This window comes from Chelon labrosus (genome assembly GCF_963514085.1).
Source record: "Chelon labrosus genome assembly, chromosome: 9".
Lineage (NCBI taxonomy): Eukaryota > Metazoa > Chordata > Actinopteri > Mugiliformes > Mugilidae > Chelon > Chelon labrosus.
Window position 1 is genome coordinate 27,904,318 of NC_140359.1, and position 21,337 is coordinate 27,925,654.

The 21,337-nt window shown below is 42.1% G+C and overlaps 1 protein-coding gene across 2 annotated transcripts in view; it reads right to left on the reverse strand.

Annotated features, from left to right (window-relative positions):
- Positions 1 to 8,778, reverse strand: part of notch1b (notch receptor 1b) — a 47,322-nt gene extending 38,544 nt beyond the window's left edge. For both annotated transcript variants that reach the window (XM_084550720.1, XM_084550719.1), the window contains exons 1-2: positions 8,601 to 8,778; positions 7,940 to 8,021 (exon numbers count right to left, since the gene is read on the reverse strand). In XM_084550720.1, the coding sequence (XP_084406846.1) occupies positions 7,940 to 8,021; positions 8,601 to 8,658 (140 nt within the window). In that variant the 5' untranslated portion in view covers positions 8,659 to 8,778. The remainder of the gene's footprint in view (positions 1 to 7,939; positions 8,022 to 8,600) is intronic.
- Positions 8,779 to 21,337: the final 12,559 nt, after the last annotated feature.

Sequence of the window (21,337 nt, forward strand, 5' to 3'; positions counted from 1 at the left end):
CTCGTTGGCTAGCGTCAAAAATCAAACCACAATCAGGAGACTAAACATGTCTGCTGTGCGGAAGAACAGAAATGAGGTGGTAGTAGTTGACCATCTAAACAGAATCCATGGAGTCCACTCAGTCAAAGGCTGCACCCAAACAACAACAACAAACACTGAACGTTTAAAAGAAGAGAAAAGTTTCCTGGAGACAGCGTCAAGGAGAAACATCTTCCAGAGAGGGTTAGGGAGTTTATGGCAGCGTTGGATGACCAGAACATTCCTGGAGTAGAGAACACAAGGTACCAGCTACCCTCTCCACACTACATTAACTTTGACAGAAATATTTATTGGACTGAATCCAGACAAGGAAGACAAGGACAGACTTTAGGAAGCTACAGGAGACTAACTCTAGGACATTTAAGATCAGATGGGCTGATACTCAATATTAAAAGACTGGTATCAGATCGGGAGGCTCAGGTCTTTGATCCTATTGGCTGTGACAGCTCTGTCAACCCTAACCTTTGACCTTTTTGCAGCATAACTTTGACTTGTAGCAGTATCGTATTCACGCATTCTCTCAGGAGAATCTCTGCTTTTGTGCTTCTTCATCGCTTCCTGGAAAACTTAGCGGACAAAACATTTATTTCCTCCTCATTCTTTCACAATATCATCCATAGACTGTATATAAATATGGACTACACGTCTCCACCAGAGGCGATTGCTCTAAGACTACAGGGGAAGCTCAGCCTCCCCTAAAATATCACTGGCAATTTCGTCAAATACTACGAATTTACGTTACTACTCAAACTAAAATGTGCTAGAACATGATCGACTTCATGGCTACTTCTTATAATAACACAATCGTTAATAAGTTTTAGCCGTTCGTCTATCGTGATTTTTTTTCTCATATCACGGTCCGTTTAAAAACCCATTGAGGCTCGGCTTCAATGGACTTTCAATGGGGCTTCAGAATGGGCCGATCTCAGGGCAAAAAAGCTCGACATTTATTGGACAAACGCTCCAAAATCGTCACTTCCAGGGAAGCCGGGCGTCTCAGGGAGTGAATGGGCAGTGGGATGTACCAGGACGCCGAGCTTCTGTATGATGATTGGATGAACTGTTAACGTGGCTGGAACTCGTCGTGATTGACAGCGCTTTAAGCCTATACCAGAATACTTCTGCATCGAAGGATTTTAGGTCAGTCCCATGCGGATATTTGGCGAGTGAAGTTACAGTAATACAGGGTTAATACTAAGCTACTGCTCATTATCTGTTGCGATTGCGATATATCGCACTATTTCCATCTGTCAAAATAAAATCGTGAATATATAGCGTTATTGAGTTTGCTACTTGTTTTCATTTCAGTTTTAAAAAGTTCGTTTATTTGCAATTGTAGGGGGTAAACTAGCCAGCCAGCTAGCTAGCTGCACCCACTGTAGTTTAAAAGTTGATAGCTTAAAAGTTGAATGAAGTTTCTACGTTAAACGATTCAAGCTGAATTAATTAAATTAATTTTGGTTAGAAGAATGATAATAATAATACGAAGAACACTTCTGATAACAGTAGAGTGCATTTTCATGCACTGTAATTAACTAATAATAACTATAAACATAGGCCTATACAATATAAGGAGAATTAATTAGTAACCCTGTTAAATTTAATGATGTAATATTTGGCCAATTTTACAAAACTGGGCTTCCCATATTTGAAAGACCAGCAGCCGCCACTGGTCTCCACTTCCTCTCATTGGCCAAACTGACTCTATTTTCCCGGGGATACAGGTGGCGCCATCTTGCAACTTTGGAGCCAGAGTCTGATCAGTACGATCCGAGGGTGGAGCCACGAGGAGCAGTGATATCGATGCCCCGCCCACACTTCCTCCAGACTCAATTTTTGTTTAATTAATTGGATTATACACTGGACTTATTAACATTTTTTTCCAGCTCTCAACATTCCTACTGGGACGCTTTATGGAGCTGGTAGTCGCCATTATGTCACATCCTGTTTCTATAGCGTCAAATAACGAACTAAAACGAAACTTATCCAAACAATTCACACATAAAATTCATCAACATTATATTAACTACCTAAAATGACAGAAACATCCTTGAAAAACTTATTTGACATGTATTTTAGTGTTTTAGTTTGGCCCAAGTCCCGCCCACTAACATGGAGGGGGTGGAGCTTATGACCTATACTGCAACCAGCCACTAGGGGGAGCTCTACTTGCTTTGGCTTCACTATTGAGGAGCTGTTCTGTCGTCCATCTTTACACAGTCTAACTTGTCAGCCATGAAACTAGTCTGCGTAATGACGGTTGCAAACAAACCAGAATCTCTAATACTATTATGGACAATCACACAGAAAGACAGAAAAGAGAGACACCTGAAGGATTATTTGGCATTTTTTTGCAATAATAAAAAATAACAAACGATCAGAGAGAGGGAGATAAAAGGCTTGGCCACTTTCTGGCACTCTGTGGTTTTTCCTGGTACATATCTTAGCTGCTACGACACACATCACACAATCTGGAGAATTATTTTACTATTTAACAAACTTTACAACGTCGTCAAAAGTTTCCAGATCTGAGTTTTCTGAGGTTTTATGTCACGTCTCTCTCCCAGGTGTCTCATTCAGGAGTCAAACGGTGTCAGTGGAGCATGTATGAGCCTCCAACTACTCCCCCTCCCCTCATCAGTCCCACCTCCCCGCTACTCGTACTCATTTCCTGGCTGTTTGGTCCTGTGCCTGGGCTAAGTCCCCTTTAGTCTTGTCTGATCTGTTTTAAAAGCATTGCCCAAGGGGCCTCTTCTCTCCCCTCCTTCCCCTCCACACTTCCCTCTCCCTCTCCCTCTCTCGCCCTCTCTCATGTTTTCCCAGCAGCTTGTACGGCGGCCAACCACGGTGAAAAGAAAATCAACGCCTAAATTCAGCTTCGATCACGCAAATGTCTGAGCGGAGCAGAATAAAAATAGCCCCTTCGCTCAAAACCGAGCCTGGCACAAAAACCCGGGGGTTGTCGCGTTTGTTGTGGAGTCGAAACCAAAGTCACCACCACCGAATCCCGACCGGCTGCAGAAATTACAGGGGGGGAACGCTCCCACATCTTGCCCTCTCCTTACATTCATCCTTCTTTTCCTTCCTCTCTAATCGCACAGGAGAGCTGACCTGGCCAGCCCACATCTGGCAGCCTTCATTAGAGACCCTGTTTATTTGGGAGCATTACGGACGCGGCCCATGGGAAAGAACCAGCCCCCCTTCCTCCGCTTCCCTCCCCTCCACAGGGACCAAACCCTGTGTGTCTTGAGAGTCTCTGCACCTCTAATGACTTCTGCCACTGCCTACTTTACGAGGCTGGGAACCACTTAAAGGTAGCTGACAGTGCAACTGGACCCTCAGGTTGTTACTGTACTCGTCAGGGACCAGAGCCAGAGCATGAGAAAAAAAAACGTCCCGTCATTAAACCACGCCTGCACCACAGGACTGTTTTTATGGTTATTATACTCTATCGAGATATGTATCTTTGAAGTACACCGATCACGGCATAACATTATGACCTCCCTTTTGCCTCCAAAACGGTTATGACTCATCAGAGAATGGACATGGGCCTTCTGAGGGTGTCCTGTGGTGTCTGGCAACAGCATGGGGGGCCTTTGAGGGGAGGGGCCTCTGTAGATCATCCTACAGATACTTGATCAGTTTGGGATCTAGTGAATTTGGAGGCCAGGTCAACACCTTGTGCTGTTCTTCATGTTTTTTTTTGTTTTAGCTGTTCCTAAAGCGTTTTTGTGGCTGCATCCTGCTGGGGATGGCTGCTGCCATCGGGGGGGGGGGGGGGGGTCTAGGTCCTGGTCTGTTCTAGGTGGGTGCTACATGTCTAAGTAACATCCACACCAATGAATGCCAGGTCCAGAAGTTTCCCAGCAGAACATTGAACCGTCACAAGATGGTCAACGTTTGTTTACCTCTCCTGTCAGTGGTCATAATGTTGTGGCTGATCGGTGTAGTCTATATGACGGCTTCAAAATGAGGCTCAGACTCTGAACTCGTTATTTCTAAATGGACAAAAGGCCTTTTATGTGATGATATCTTCAGGAAGCGTCTTCCTCTTCGTCCTCACACTTCAGAAAACACTAGACATCTAAAACATCTTCATATATCTGCAGCAGCTGACATGTTTCACAGCACAGCGCATTGTGAAGAGGTGAGTTCCTGTGTGGACAGGTGCTGGAGCTCGTAACCCTCCAGGAAGCCGTCATTATTTTTCTACCTGTGCGTAACAGACTGTGATCGCTATCAGTCGTAGGATCTGCAAACAGCTTAACTGAACAAACAGCTCCGTTTCACTACAAAGGCATCACGCTGCATTCTCCTAAATATCCTGTCAATGAGTCTGAGTCAGGCGGTGAGAGTGACTGAGGGCTCAAAGTGCACCTGGCACGCCGAGCCTCAGTGTGGAGCTGAATGGGCAAAACCACAAGTAATCATGGGTATTATGGAGCACGCTGCTGCGTGGGTGTGTGGGTGTGTGAGTGTGTGTGTGTGTGTCCTCTTAGTTAGCTCGGCTATAACCCACAGACAGGTGGTCTGGCTGAGAATAAAAGAAATGAGGAAGTGTGGTTTGGAGTATGCACAGCGTCTTTGTCTCGCGCACACATGCTGACGGTCAGTCCTCACGGGCTGCGATCAAAGTTTATGTGATTTGTCTTGGCATATGCCAAACAGGGAGGCTCAAGTATCGCTAATCCCTGGGCGCTGAGGTTCCCCACCACCAAGTCACTTCAATCAGGCACGTCGGGCTCTCGCCAAAGAGGGGGGAACCCAACACTGGCGGGGGTGGCGGCAGCGGCGGCGGCGGCGGCCGTATAAAAGCCTCGCGCTATGTGCTTCTCGTTGTGTGATGATATGATCAGATACGGCACCTTTTCTTCCCCCGGGCAGCTCTGAGGCTGTTTCCTGGCTCTGAATAGAGGTGCAGGAGGGGAGGAGGGGGGGAGGTGGAAGTTAAGATAGACTCATCTGACCGGAGCACACAGAGGTGCCATTGAAGAATGCCCAGAACCCGGAGAGACAAGGGCTCACTTTCATCGAGGTGGACGGGTACTGTAGCCGTCGCACACATACCAGCGAGGAATTATCTGGAAGCCACCGACAAATCAGAAGATCCTAACTGCAGGATTAACGTTCTCACATTTTTAGATCCCAAACATCCCGACTGTTAACCCCCAAATGAATCCAAAGTATTTTTTCAGACTCAATTTCCCCAGTGGATCAATAAAGTCAATCAAAGTCTAAGTGATCAAACGGATCTTTTGTTTTCTTGGGCCACTCCTAACAAGTCATAACTTTAACGAAGCCCTGCGCCACAAAATTCTAGCAGAACCAGAACCAGCTAAATCCCAACAACGCCTCACCAAACCACCCTGCTATCAACAGACTGTCAACTCTCGGCTGCATTTCTTTTCATCGCTTCGACTAACCAATGATGAGGGTATGTGATCTCTCAGCAGCATCCTTCCTCGCCCTCCACGAGCCGGCCCAACATCTCTCATCTCTCCGGGCGGAGAGGAGCTCGGCTTTTTTTTTTGATTCCGGCCGTTTGTGCCGCTGGAATCTGCTCAGTTATTTTTCCTGGTCTGGATTCAGTGCCTCCCGCCGCTGCCAAGCCTCCACAGCAAATGAGAGGCCTCCTCCAAAGGCTCTCCGGAGATAAACCCCCGGCGAGGATGTCAATGGGCCGAGCAGGATGTGAGGAGGAGATGGTATTTATGGTATGGCATGTCAAGTAGGCATCTCTTTGTCAGACTATATAAAACCGAAGAATCCGACGCCACATGCTCGACCTCGACACGACACTTGAGTTAAAGAGCGGCGGATGTTTGATTGAGGTGACACCAAATCGTAATTCTGTCAAGAGAGGCTCAGAGAAATATCTCGTCTGCATACTTTTGTTAAGGAAATACTGTCTAAGTTCCTCCTTCCCCAGGTCAAGCAGAATATTACCACCGATTAAAAGCTTTGTATATTCGTCCAATAATGCACTTGACATTGTCAGACCTTTAACACCATTTTAGCTTCAAACAGGATCCACCTGGCTGCAATTACTCCTCACTGTTCACATCCTGATGCTGCCGGCTGTTGACTGCGGCGATGCACTGGCGATGCCATTGATCTTGGAGAAGCATCACAGGAAGTTCATGTATGAAGACTGACATTAGTGAATCTGGCTCTTGGGCTTAAGAGCTGGAGAGAGAAGCTGGGAGCTGGTTTACTTTAGATCAGTTTACTGGTAAATTAACCAGGATGAATACTTGTGTGGTTTGTGGCTCTGGAGGTGACAGAGAAAACGACATCAGCGCCATCCTGGCTTATATCTGAGACTCACTTTCTGGTGTAACAGAAAACATGTAAGGATAAAAACGATTTCACCTGTCAGTGAAGAAAATGAGACACTGACGAGCTGAAACTAAAATCTGAAGAAAAAAACTATGAGGAAATGTTAACGAGACGAGACTAGAATGTTATATGAATATCAGACATTCAAAATACATGATCTCTTCGTACGTATTTTTCAAAACGTGCGTCCCTGTCATGTGACTGGATAAGGGCCGTTAGCCTATCTTAGCTCAGTTAGCATTAGCTACCAAAACTAGCTAGCTGCTACAAGCCCTGTGGCTACAAATGAGGTGGAAGAATCATCACCCTGACACTTATACAGCCTCCATCATGATCAGTAAGATAACTATGAAGTTAAAGAAGTCTCATCTGAGTACTACGGAGTTAAATTAGTCTCATCTAAATACTATGAAGTTAAATTAGTCTCATCTAAGTACTATGAAGTTAAATTAGTCTCATCTAAGTACTATGAAGTTAAAGAAGTCTCATCTAAGTACTATGAAGTTAAATTAGTCTCATCTAAGTACTATGAAGTTAAATTAGTCTCATCTAAGTACTACAAAGTACTATGAAGTTAAAGAAGTCCCTTCTAAGTACTATGACGTTAAAGAAGTCTCATCTAAGTACTATGGTGTTAAATTAGTCTCATCTAAGTACTACAAAGTACTATGAAGTTAAAGAAGTCCCTTCTAAGTACTATGAAGTTAAAGAAGTCTCATCTAAGAACTATGTAGTTAAAGTCTCATCTAGTACTAGTACTTTACTAGTTGCTGTTTTTCTCTACATGTAGTTACTGCTCTCTGACTTTCCCCTGACACATATCTAATCAGTGTAAATATAAATGTAGTTCCTTCTACAGATATAAGCTTCGTTAACTGGTCTAAATTGATCGACTTGACTAATACTGAAGATAAAAATGTCAGAGACGTGACTAAGACTAAGAAACATTTTTGTCTAAACAGAAATGGCTGTCACATCCTGAATGACAAAACTCTGAAGAAGAAATGCAGAACTTGTTGAGAAACATCTAACCTCTGCCATCTGTCTGGGGGAATGAGAGAGAGGGAGAGAGAGGGCCACTGAGGAGGGGACAGAATCCCAGGAGAGAGGAGGAGGGGGTGGTGGTGGTGGTAGGAGGACAGGGTCTGAGGGTCTCTCTGGGAAGCCTCACCCAGATTAGTCACACAGAATTAATCGCAGCAGAGAACAATGGTCGCCGAGCTTCTGGCAACCCCAGCTGTCGCTCCGTGAAAGAAAAGAAAAACAAGATTTAGGGCTGCGAGAGTTTGGCTGCGGAGGGGACAGTGTGATGGCAGGAACACACTCTCTCTTCTCACACACACACACAGTGACCCCCCCCCCCCCCCCACACACACACACACATCCTCATCAGTGTCCACTCATTTCTGCTTTCCGACCATTTGACTCCCAGAAATAGCAACACAGAAGCAAAGTGCTCGGCCTCTTCACGTGTCAAACACCCAAACACTTCTCCCCGTGCAGGTATGCACCATCACCACTGACCGGACAGAAAGACAAAACGTCTAGACGTCTTACTTACTTGCACTCTCCAGTGCCATCTGGAGTCGTTTCACATCTCCCCTGGTTCAAACATGACTCCGTGGGCATGGAGCATCTAAGACCTGCAAAGTTTTAAAACACTGTCATGAAACTCTTCTGGAATCAGAGGTGTATTTGCAGCAGAGCGTCTTCTCTCAGGCACATCATAAATGACACATTACTCCATAAATGTCAAGTGTAAGTGTGACTCTTGCCACCTCAAAGTTGAGCTTTTTGTGGTTTAAAAAAAAAAACTTTTGAGTCTGGTTTGGCGGTAGCTGGCTCTTCTTTGCGGCTGTCCCAAAAACGGAATGTGTTATTTGGGGAGTATCACTGCTTTGCGATAATAACTAAATATATATTACAGAAAAAAACTCTGGATCCAAGCTGCAAAGGCATGCGTTTACATACTAGTGAGAAGTTGAATGTTTGCAGAGCGAGTGAGCAACAGCTGCAAAGAAAGACGAGCAAACTGATCCAAAAAGAAATGTCAAGAAATCTGGGAGTTTGCAGCTACACGCAAAAATAAATAAATAAATAAATAAAAAAGTTAGGAAAAGTTCTGTAAATCGAAAACGCGGAAGATTAAAAAAAAAGTTTAAATCCGGCTGTGTTTTGTTTTATAAAGAGCAAATTAAAGTATAAAAGTCTGCACCACTCACCTCGTGTTAGTCCTATCAGCGACAACAAGAAAGTTAGTTTCACAAACAAAATATGCATTCCTTCTGGTTTAAAATGATTGTACAAATCCACGTGGGTTTTTTCATAGATCCGATATTACGTCTCCCTCTTCGTCAGGTGAAAAACAAAACGGTTCAGTTCATCCTCCGGTAAAGAGTCACACACGAGAAGCGAAGAACGAGTCAACTCCGAGCGTGAGATGTTGTCGCTTCAGGTCCCGAGTTGGAAATGATCTGGAGGGAAGGCGCGTCTCCATCCGCCGCTCCTGCTCCTGCCCCTGCCCCGGCTCCTGCTGCTGCTGCTCCTGCTCCGCACCGAGGGGCGTTCTCCGCCTCCTCCACCCTCCACCCTCCACCTCCTCCTCCTCCTCCTCCTTCTTCCACGGACACAATCACATAGTTGGTCCCCAGACAGGCACAAGCTGTACGAGCTGATGAAGAGATAGCAGCCAGGGAAGTTTGTTTTCCCTCCCAGAGAGTGGATGAATTAACACGTCTGTCAAAGTTTACAAGTTTCTGAATGAAGACACAAACACCATGGATTAATTAGACTAATTACACTGTAAATAAAAGTTTGATTCCAATGTTATTAATTGTCTTGGTGCATTTTCATACTTAATGTTATTACTGTATCATAGTTAAACATCTAATAAAAACATTACAACTGCACAAATTAAAAAAATGCGTTGTGAATGCTTACCTACACTGTAAAAAAATGTGTTAAATCCACCATCAATTGGCTTAATATGTTTTTTAAAAAAAAAAAAAAAAAAAACGAGTTAAAGTTAATTCAGCTGTCAAATGTACAACTCATAATTAGCAAGTTAGCTCAAGGCCTCCTGTTAGCGCATTGCATTGCATGCATTGTCTCAGAGGAGAATTAAAACATTACAACTACACAAGTTAAAATATGTTTTGTAATTGTTTTACATACACTGTAAAAAAAAGAAGTTAAATCCACTTAGTTGACTTAATGTGATAAAAAAATAGTTAAAGTTAATTCAGCTGTATTCATGTAAGCGTTGTTCTGCTAGAAGGCTTTTAATTTAAAATAAATGTGCAACTCATAATTAGCAAGTTAGCTCAAGGTGTCCTATTAGCGCATTTCCCAACATGCATTGTCTGAGAGGTAAAGAGTCTCTAATGTTTAATCTTAGAAATGTCTGTTGTGTGTCACTAAACATCGTTGACTAGGCGACTGTTAGCGTCTACAGAAGCCACTGAGGCGCTAACAGCATGGCAAGCTAACTTAATATGACTTATATAGGGAATGCAATGACATAATGAAAGGATGTTAATGGCACAGAGAACCCTACAAAACTAAATTACAATATATTAATGTACCATTCACTTCCATTGTTTCTGAAAACATCAACAAACTCGTCACAACTTGGGAACTTTTTAAAAGTTTACAGTTACGAGGTTGTCAATACCACAAGAACGTAATAACCCCATTTTAAAGGCAGCATTAGTCACAGATTTAATAAAATAAAATAAAATAAAATAAGCACAGCTGCAGTTACGGCGTGTTGCCACAGGGGTCACCAAAGAAAACAAGGCAAAGACCTTTAAGATTACAGTGATAGGAAATTTACTAAATTAAATAATGGGAACAATGCTGACAGTGATGGAGAATATGAGTTTAGCTGTAATTTTCTTCTACCTACATACTTCTAGTCCAACACATTTATATACAAGCACATTTTGCACTTAATTACTGGTTGCTTTAAGGTTCATCGAAGTTCATTTTGCAGACATTGCACAGAGATTTGGTATTGCAACTTTCAGTCAGTTACTTAAATACTTAGTTATCAGTGCATTTTTATGGGGGGCTATTACCAGAAGATTTTAACTTTTAGCGCTGCATAAATACAACTTTAATTTTCAACTTTTCTTTTCAGTTATGCTAATTTTTCGAATTTCTTTGATCTGTGAAGCCGACATGAGGCTAAATGCATCTGTTGAGCCAAGTGTCAGCGCTGACAGTCAGGCTACAGCCACTTACAGTTAATGTAGAAAACCTGAAATATTTATTTTGGAAATAAGCCAAGTACTTCATCTTGTTAACTGTGAAGCGGCTCAGTAGAACTTGTCTAAACACCGTCTGAAAGTGTCGTCCGGGAAAAAAAAAAAACAAAACAAAAAAAAACCTTTTGGACTTTTCTAGGATAAAAGTTCCAAAGTCAATTTAGCATGAAGCCGGTTACAGCGGACATGTAAATATAGACATAAATGGACATAAAGATTTGTCTTGAATCCAGTAAACTCAGCTTCTCTTTGCGGACCCACATCAGTCTTTAGCCTGGGAACCGTCCCACTAGCAGTTAGGATCTTCTGCACTGATAAATAAACGCTGATAGCTACAGCTGAGCTACAGAGTCAGCAGAAACAGGAGCAGATTCCCATCAGGTGGTTTGTGAACAGGTTCCCGAACGGCTTCACACAGGTAACAGTCGTCACGTGCAGGTGGACGAGACAGACGAAATACAATTCAATAATTAGGAATTAAATAATTTACCTGTGTCATATCTGTTTGATACGAGCATAAATTAAATGATTAAGTTTCTACACGAAACTGATCTGATTTCACAAGTAAAGCTCCGTTTACTGGAGAACAGTGTTTTCCATGACTGCAGGATAACCCTGAGAAGAACACATAATATTTTTATTTGGTCTCGGAAACGGAGAACTTGACAGAACAGAAAGTCTGTTGTTTCAAACTGCAGCATGAGACTTCATGACAGGCTGTAACCCGGCGAGGAAGGGCTAAATAAAAGGATCTTTTGTGTTTTAGGTCTTTCTGCTGCAGCTGTTTGGATTTTGACCCTTCAAAATGATTTTCAATTTCTGTTCGTGACAGAAACACACACAGTTTGTAGCTTGGAGACAGCCGATGGCTAATCTATTGTATGTGCTCAAGTTTTTATTGCCGCCTGATCCGATACCGATCTGTTAATAATCAGTATCAACTGATCTGAGTCACGATACGATCTTAAATAAACAAAATTTACTTCCCTGGAGGCTTATAAAGGCTTTCCTTATCTTACTCATCACTGTCACTAAAACAGAAAAAGAAGAAGAAGACGTTTATGGTTAAAATGAACAACTATAACTAAGTCTCCACCTGGATTTAACTAATCAAATAGGTAGGAGCCTCCTATTGGATAATTACTGCATGGGTGATTATCTTTCAGCTGGTAACAAGTTATTTAACCCCAACTGATGCAATGAGTAGCTTCTCATTTCTTCAACAACCATGTCTAAAGACACATCCTGTGGTCATGGAAAAGATGTTAGTCTGTTTGAGAAGGGTCAAATCATTGGCATGCATCAAGCAGAGAAAACATCTAAGGAGATTGAAGAAACTACTAAAACTGGGTTAAGAACTGTCCAACGCATTATTAAAAACTGGAAGGATAGTGGGGAACCATCGTCTTCCAGGAAGAAATGTGGTCGGAACTAAATCCCGATTGATCAGGATTGATGATCACTTAAACGTTTGGTGAAATCAGATGGAAGAAAAACAACAGTAGAACTCAGGGCTATGCTTAATAGTGAAAGTAAGAACATTTCCACACGTACAATGTGAAGGGAACTCAAGGGATTGGGACTGAACAGCTGTGTAGCCTTAAGAAAAACACTAATCAGTGAGGCTAACTGGGAAAAAAGACTTCAATTTGTTAGGGAGCATAAAGATTGGACTCTGGAGCAATGGAAGAAGGTCATGTGGTCTGATGAGTCCAGATTTACCCTGTTCCAGAGTGATGGGGGCATCAGGGTAAGAAGAGAGGCAGATGAAGTGATGCACCCATCATGCCTAGTGTCTACTGTACAAGCCTGTGGGGGCAGTGCTATGATCTGGGGTTGCTGCAGTTGCTCAGGTCTAGGTTCAGCAACATTATGTTGCCCAAAGAATGAGGTCAGCTGACTACCTGAATATACTGAATGACCAGGTTATTCCATCAATGGATCATATTCCAAGATGACAATGTCAGGATTCATGGGGCTCAGATTGTGAAAGAGTGGTTCAGGGAGCATGAGACATCATTTTCACACATGGATTGGCCACCACAGAGTCCAGACCTTAACCCCATTGAGAATCTTTGGGATGTGCTGGAGAAGGCTTTGTGCAGTGGTCAGACTCTCCCATCATCAATACGAGATCTTGGTGGAAAATGAATGCAACACTGGATGGAAATAAATCTGGTGACATTGGAGAAGCTTAACTGAAGCAATGCCACAGAGAATACAAGTGTGAGAGCTTTATTTTTGGCTAGGCAGTGTAGCAACGCGGTAAATTTCAATGTGCTAATGCAGACTTTGACACAAAGAACAAGCATTTATTTAGTTTTGTTTTTCTGCTTCCAGCTACTTTTGTGTAACTCACACTTGAGCGCTATTGTGAAACTACATCTCCATAAATTCCTTTTGCATTAGTGCAGGATAACGAATAAATCTCTTTGAAGTGACCCCTCAGGGTTAATAATCATGAGATATGTAGGTGATAACTGTCTCTTTCTACAACGGCAGGCTTTCATTTGTTTAATAAACCACGTGCAGTGACACAAGTTCTGCTGCCAAGAGGTGACAGGTAAAACATCTGCCTGAGTGAGACGTTGAAACCCTGAGGGCAGACCGAGTCTAGGAGGGAAGAGAAAATGTTAACCACACTGAATGAATGAATGAAATGTGCTCAGCCTACATATAGACCAGACTGTTTACATGTGCGCCGTTAACACGATTGGGATCAGATTAAGGCGATACTATCTGGGTATTGTCATGCAAATGTCTCAGCCTGGTTATCTTTACCATGTTAAGCTCATAATCAGCTTTGATTGTTTGGATGTGAACGCTCCCAGATCTGACCTCAATTGGTCAATTAAATTAAATTAAAGGGATGGCATGAATTCATTTAGCTTTAAAAACAAAACAGAGTAGAATAAAATATAAAAGGTAATGAAAATATAATATAAAACATAAGTTAAGGCATAAGAAAGACAAACACACATCTACATTCCACCATTTTTGCACAAGCAATACGAATTAATTCTGATTTAGCAGCATTTAATGCATTAATAGCTGCCAGACAGCCGACCTGACACAACGAGGAATCAGTTCTTTGATATAAAAGATTGTAATGACAGATATTTATTATATTTATTATATTAACCCTCCTACTATGGTCATTTCCATCATGTTAATTATCTAAAACCCCCAAAAATCCCAATAAACATTGTCTAAATCTCATCATTAACTCCATCATTAACCATTTTTATCAATATTTAGACAGTGGTGTTCTTTACCTCTCACATATTATGGCTCATATATAATAATTCCCTCATTTTCTAATAAAAAAAAATGCATGCAACTTTTTTTTTTTTTTAAATGCACATTGGAAAGACCTACATATAAAATACAATACTCTTACCTCACATTGATTTATTTAAAATTTTGTTTTATATTTTGAAATTTTTTTGTTCATGGTGTGATAAATTGACTCTCTTCTGTCATGAGGATGAAATTGACCCGTTGACTTAAATCTCTTTTCTAGGACATATTACCTACATACTTTCATGCGTGTTACTAGTAATGCAGTGCTGTACATCTTCTTCCACCGTCCTTCGTTACTGAACAGTGCTTGTGGAACTTTCCATTCATATTTCTGTATTTCACTTCTCTAATGTGACATTGTGCCTCTTCCTGCCAAGATTAACAGATGGCATGTGGTCCCAGTTGACATGTTAAATGCAGGACTTTAACACTGACTGGGTCATGGTTTGAGTCCCAAACCGGCCCTTCATCGCGTCACTCTATGGTGTCAGTTCATACTTAGTGACTGACATGAAGCTGCGCCACAGGAAGATCACAGCCACTTGCCTGCGACAGAGTAATAAATATTACCAGACAAAAGAAATCCTTTATGCATCCTGTAAAATTAAGGCTTGAAAAAAAAAAATGTGTTTCATTGGAATAATTGTGCCGTTGTTCATTGTGGGAAAAAGGGGGGAAGGTGTGTTTATTGTTACAACATTGTGAGGTGGAGAGTAAACAGGATTTGTGTTGATTTCCTCCTCATTGTGTCGACCTCTGGGTCGAGGTCTGTCCCCTAGACCGGTGGAGCACAGATGGAAAGACCTGCTCTACTTCACCAGCCGGGAAAAACAGAGACAGCTGCTCAGGTTTGGGTCAAATCAGAACGCAGCACCACAATCTGATTAAGTGATAATTATGGGAATGATTGAATTTAGCACAGTTAGCCATCGATGAAGGATCAGACACCTGTGAGGCAAAGTGAAAAGTATGTCGGTAAGTAAGTATTCAGGCTAACATGCTATCTGTTGATTCCTGTATGTATACTGCATGGGTTTCATGTGTACGACAGATCATTTACTCTGACTGCAACGTAAGAGATCAGAACGACCTGCTGGTTACTGTCTGCATTGTCTAACAGGAAATGTCATTATTAGAAATATTTTGATAATGAATTCAAATCATAGACTGTATAAAGATGGACATTGGAACAGCTCCTTAAAGGTGAAGCCAAAGCAAGTAGAGCTCCCCCTGGTCGCTGGCTGTAGTACATGTCATAAGCTCCACCCCTTCCATGTTAATGGGCGGGACTTGAGACAAACTAAAACAGTAAAATACAAATCAAATATTTTTTTAAAAGGATGGTTTCTGTCATTTTAGGTAGTTAATATAATGTTGATGTATGTTCAAGTGTCAATTTTCTGAATAAGTTTCGATTGAGTTCGTTATTTGACGCTATAGAAACAGGATGTGACATAATGGCAACCACCAGTTGCTATACTGTAAGAGTTGTAAAAACAATTTTTAAAAATAAGTCCAGTGTATAATCCAACACTTCCTCCTTGTAACTGGTGGAGGTAGAGCAGAGCGTAGTATTAGTTAAACGAAAACGCAAGTCAGTCTGGAGGAAGTGTGGGTGGGGCATCGATATCGTGGCTCCACTCTCGGAACATACTGATCAGACTCTGGCTCCAAAGTCGCAAAGTGGCGCCGCCTGTACCCCCGGGAAAATAGAGTCAGTTTGACCAATGAGAGGAAGTGGAGACGCACTGTCCATATTTATATACAGTCTATGGAGCAAACTATAAAGCTGAATATATTTTGTCGAAGAACAGCACAAGGTGTTGACCTGGCCTCCAAATTCACTAGATCCCAAACTGATCAAGTATCTGTGGGATGATCCACAGAGGCCCCTACCCTCAAAGGCCCCCCACTAGCGACACTGTGTTACCAGACACCACAGGACACCCTCAGAAGGCCCATGTCCATTCTCTGATGAGTCACCAAAAGGGAGACCTAGACAATATTAGGAAGGTGGTCATAATTTCCCTGCACACAAGGTTTTGAAATCACAAAGATGTTCAGTTTACTGCCACTGGCATTTTTGTATGAAGCAGCTGCCGGCAGCAGTGGCAGATGTGGTGTGGGGGGAAAAAAGAAGGGACAAGTCCGGGCATGCTTTTCCTGCTCAAGGCCACAAAAAGTGTATCTGCACATTTATCATAAAATAGGTGGAAACACAACTTTTTTTGTGCTAGAATGCAAAACCTAAAAATGTGTCAGCATGTGTTGATGCTCAACAAATAAAGTGAGTTCAGTGCTTTTAATGAATACACTGGTATATTTATGTTTTATCTGTCAGCACAGTGAAATAAAATGTTGCTCTAAAGCCTGTTCAGATAGTTGCTGCATATCTTTCTTTACTCTCCAGTAGAACAGAGCCAGTGTTATTACTCTCAAACATCTGCCCTGATAAAGGCCGTCATTGTGATTACAAATGTCTGACCCAGCTCTCAAACACGTGAGCTGAAGTGTGGAAGAAAATGCCAACCTTTATATTATCTCTGTTTCTTAATCTCCCTTGCTCACAGAAACACACACACCGTCAGAAGCGTTTATCCTCTGTGTGCTTCGCGTTGAAAGGCCTCGACAGTTTTCCCGTGGACACCTGAGGACCGAGCCGTTCTAATCCCCTGTCCCACCAACACGCCGGCTTCCTCTGTTTGGACCCGAGTGCTGATTACTTCACTGCAAACTGTTGAGTCAACACTTTCCCTCTCTGTGTCCACTCTCTTCTGTGATTGTGATTGGGACTCGATGGTTCGTTCCTTCCTCGTCTAAATCTCAAGATATGAAATAGAGTTGTGACGTTCGCCAATGAACCGAATCAATTGAGCGGCTCTTGAAAACGAACGATGGGAACGATGAGTCACAGTTGCGAGCTGTGAATTTCCCACAGGATAAATAAAGTGTCTACCTACAATCAATAATTCAACCTCAGATAGAAGTCTAAAGCTTGTTACCTTCTCCACAAGAAGCGAGAAATTTGTTCTCGCTCTTAGAGCTGCGAGAACAAGAAAAAAGTTTGTTTTGGCCAGGTCATCTATGCGCCAGGAAGTCCTCATAGGCCCCTCCCACTGCAGCATACGTCACACACGCTAAGCATTGTGGGAAATGCATGAAATGGGCGACAAGAGGAACTTGTCTTATTATTTTTTGGATGTCCTCCAGTCGTTTTGACCACCATATCTGTCGGATCACGCCGTTCATTCAGCGTGCAGCCACATAGAAGAGAGTGGCCACTAGCATTTCAGCTTTTCCACATTAACCACGCCCCCTTCCTATTTCTGACCAATCACAGGGCAGTACCTGGATACCACACAAGAAAAAAGTTCTGCCCGGTTGATGTGTCAAGAACAAGCGGCAAGAACTCCCAAACGAGGGCTACGAGAACAAACTTCTCGCTTCTCGTCCAGTACATAACCGCCTTAAGTTTGAATGATTCTGATCCAAATCGTACTCTATCATCTGACATAAATAAATATCAAAATGAGCCAATCTTTTGAACTGAGCTCTTTGAAAGGAACAGATCCACAAGTTCCGGCTCGCTTCGAAAGATCCACCAATCCCATCTCTAATATCTCCCAAATGTCTGAAACGCTCCCACACTGTCCCCTGAGTGTCCCTGAGGATCCCTGATGGTATTGTAACGTCTCCCGAGCCCCATGGGCGGGTTTCTCTACCAGAGAGTCACTACAGCCTAAAGCCTTTTACTAAATATACCATCTTGTTTACTACTTACACATTCACAGGCCTGTGACGAGCTTTGTGTACGAGGAAAGAACTGACCCTTGTAACCTCACGTCCCCACCTCGAGGGATTCTCATTAGCAGGACAAGATTGCTTCTGCCTAGTCGAGCTGAGGGTCTTTTTCCGAGTAACGGAGTATATAATCAAATAACACAGTGCCCCATCAAAGTGATCACGTCCTTAAATGTGCATAGTTTATCTTTGTGTGCTATGCATTAATATGGTGATGTTTCACTTGCACAACCAACAGAGGAAAACCTCAGCCAGTTCATAATCTCTTAATGATTTCCATTTATGGTTTCTTTAAAAGCACCCCGCAGTTTAGTTTTAGGATAGAGAGTGAATTTCCTATCAAATCTAATATATAATACACCGCCACAAATAAAAAGCCAGTAGAAAGTAATGAAATCTATATTCTTGACCTGAATACATATGCTGAGAACAGACAGCTCATGTGCTACATACTGTGAGCTGCAGATATAAGCCTGTATAAAAACATGAAGCACCTCAGCACCATCAGTAGCATTTAATAGTACTCCACAGCGTGTTGTTAGATGGGATAGTGTAGCAGCTAAAGGTCTAATAACTTTAATATGAAGATCAAGTAAAAATTTATATTTTCTTGGGTTTAAATGGAGCCTAAATTGACAGTACTACTACTAGTACTACACCAACCCCACTATTCGTTTTTTTTTTTTTTTTTTTTGGTTCCCTGTGGAGATGGGGATCATGTTAAGTCTTCTCCAATGCAATTTTTATTTTTAATGATAAAAATTACTACTAAATTGGTGCTATTCCCTAAAAATCTGTCTGCATTTCAAATAAGTGTAAGGAAATAATTAAAATTTAAAAAACTGGTTCCATTTGAACGCGGTTACACCCCTAAACAGGACCAAATTATTTAAACAAACAGGCTTTCTAGAATAGTTTGTCATTTTTACAGCTCGATCATCAGAGATCCTTTTATTGATCTCTTTACTCTTTTAATAATCAATAAAACAGTGAATATAAAACTTTCAATTCTCCAGTTATTTCCCCGTAGGCTGCTGTGCTGAAATGATGGCATCGGTTTCTCTTCCTCCGAGCTTTGTTGGAGAGCTGTCTACAAAAGCTCGATCAGCTCTTTTGTCTCTATTTCCTCTTTCCCATCAAAAAAGAAAAAAAAAAAAAGCTGGCATGTTTGAGACTCTAAGTTCAACACTAGCAAATGTCCAACACAGACATACTCTTACAAGTGTCCCGTCCAAAGCATACCTGAGGGAAGGAAAATAGGCCATTGTATTGCGGTCGTATTATTTCCTTAGTGTTTCAAACGTGGATTAATGTATCCTGGTGTTGCTGTATTGTTCTTATCAGGGAGGGAGGGTCTGGTGACTTTAAAGCTGAATTGTACATCGTGATGTTGCCCAATGTGAGGAAATCCAGGCGAGGGTCTTTGGCTCCTGGTTTCCTGCAGTAGCAAGGTTAAGGGAAGCTGAGAGTCTAGTAGCAGAAGTATTGTTCTTGATATTTGGGAACAATCTTCTCCAATGTATTGTCTTGATTTTGGGAAACCTTTCCACGACTATATGATGGGGAAGCAGCAGGTGTAAAAGTAAGATCTCTGGAGAAGTTCTTTCACAGTTTTGAATTCCACTAGATACCACCAGATCTCACACACGTGACCTTTAAAGCCTCTCCTGACCTTTAGTAGTTTGGCAAAATGATCTCACTACCTGTTTCTGGCTTGTCTGGGTATTCTTACAGCATAAGGGACTAGTTTTACCAGGGGACCTCTAGTAATTTGTAATGATCGTCTGTGATCTTAATCCCGTGCGAAACGGCCATGACCGCAAATTACCTATTATTCGTGACACAGAGGTCCTGTGCATCTCTGTGATTGGAGAGTGGGCGCGTTTTTACTTTTTAAAGAATTTTGTTTGATTCTCTGCTTTTTCTTGTCACTTAAAGGGGAACTACTGTCTTTTACAACCTGGACCTTATTTCTGGCATAAAATACGCTCATTTACTCACCCATATAATTTTTGTGTGTAATTTGTATTCCTTCAGGAGATATTTAGATCAGCGTATATCCATATAGTGGGAGTGACTGGGGCACCGAATTAAAGGTAAACAAGCCGATCGTCGCAGGTGCACGTGGCGCTCAGAAATGACATCATCCAGGTCAGAAGACATCATCCGGGGTCTGTAGGTCAATCTACAGACCCTGGATGATGATAACAGGTAACTCTGGACTCAACGGGGACTAGCACTAGCGTATCATAACAAAATATTGGTGAAATGAGGCTGCGTTTCGGTGCCCCAATCACTCCCACTATATGAATATACGTGGTCTCTATATTTCTCCTGAAGGACTACAAATTACACAAAAGTTATATGGGTGAGTAAACGATCGTATTTTATGTTAGAAATAACGTCCAGGTTGTAAAAAACAGTAGTTCTCCTTTAAAAATCATGAAGGATGTGCTGTAAATCAAAGTCTGGACAGATGTCAGGGTACAACGTCAAGATGTCGCTGACCCATTCAACCGTTTAGATGGATGGAATCATTAAATCAAGCATTAATGTGTATCTGTAAAGGTGGGGCTAATTTAAATACTGACCTCGGGATCAACAGCGTCATCACATCTTGTTTTATTCTTAGAACAGGTACAAACTAATCCCATGCGAATACGGCTTTAATAGCATGTCAGTAATCTGTAAAGTTAAAGTTGCCTACCTTATCGCTTCCACTTTGTTATAATACCACTGACAGTCGACTGTGGAATATTTAGCAGCGAGGAAGTTTCACAACTGGACTTGTTGCACAGGTGGCATCCTATCACAGTACCACGCTGGAATTCACTGAGCTCCTGAGAGCGACCCATTCTTTCACAAATGTTTGTAGAAGCAGTCTGCATGACTAGGTGCTTGATTTTATACACCTGTGGACATGGAAGTGATTGGAACACCTGAATGCAATTATTTGGATGGGTGAGTGAATACTTTGGTAATACAGTGTATGAGGAAATAAAAAATCCTAGAGTTAGGGCAGATTTTAAACATAGAAGCTACTGTTCCTCTTTTTTTGTGTCAGTATCTGTGTCCAAAATCACCTTCTTGTCATCACTTCCTGTTTGATGCACTTGGTCGACTACTCTGCAGAAAAGTTTTAAATGGTGTCAGCGATCATCAGATAGGAGGGCATTGTTTCATCAGCATTTATTTTACAGAATAAAGGTTCAACATAAACAATATCAGCTGCATGATGTGATTGTTAAAGATTAAAGTCCAGATTAAGCCGCATATAATAATAATAACACAGAATATAGTCGCATTTTTCCCCAAACATTGTTTGACCTGATGGAAGCTGGTGAACCGTGTCAAAGCATGTCAAGACGCCATTAGGACCGCTTCCTCTGCTACGACCCATTAAGCTAATTACACTAATGGTAGCCGTCGTACGCCGCTAACAACGTGCATTTGTCACTTTTATGTCTGCTGCAGCTGCTTCCCGGTATTGTGGCGCCCTGGCTACGTAAGCACAATGTGTGGACAGCCCAGACACAGCGGGTCAGTGGTGCTCCGGCCCTGAGCGAAGAGTCGTGGGAGGTCCAGAG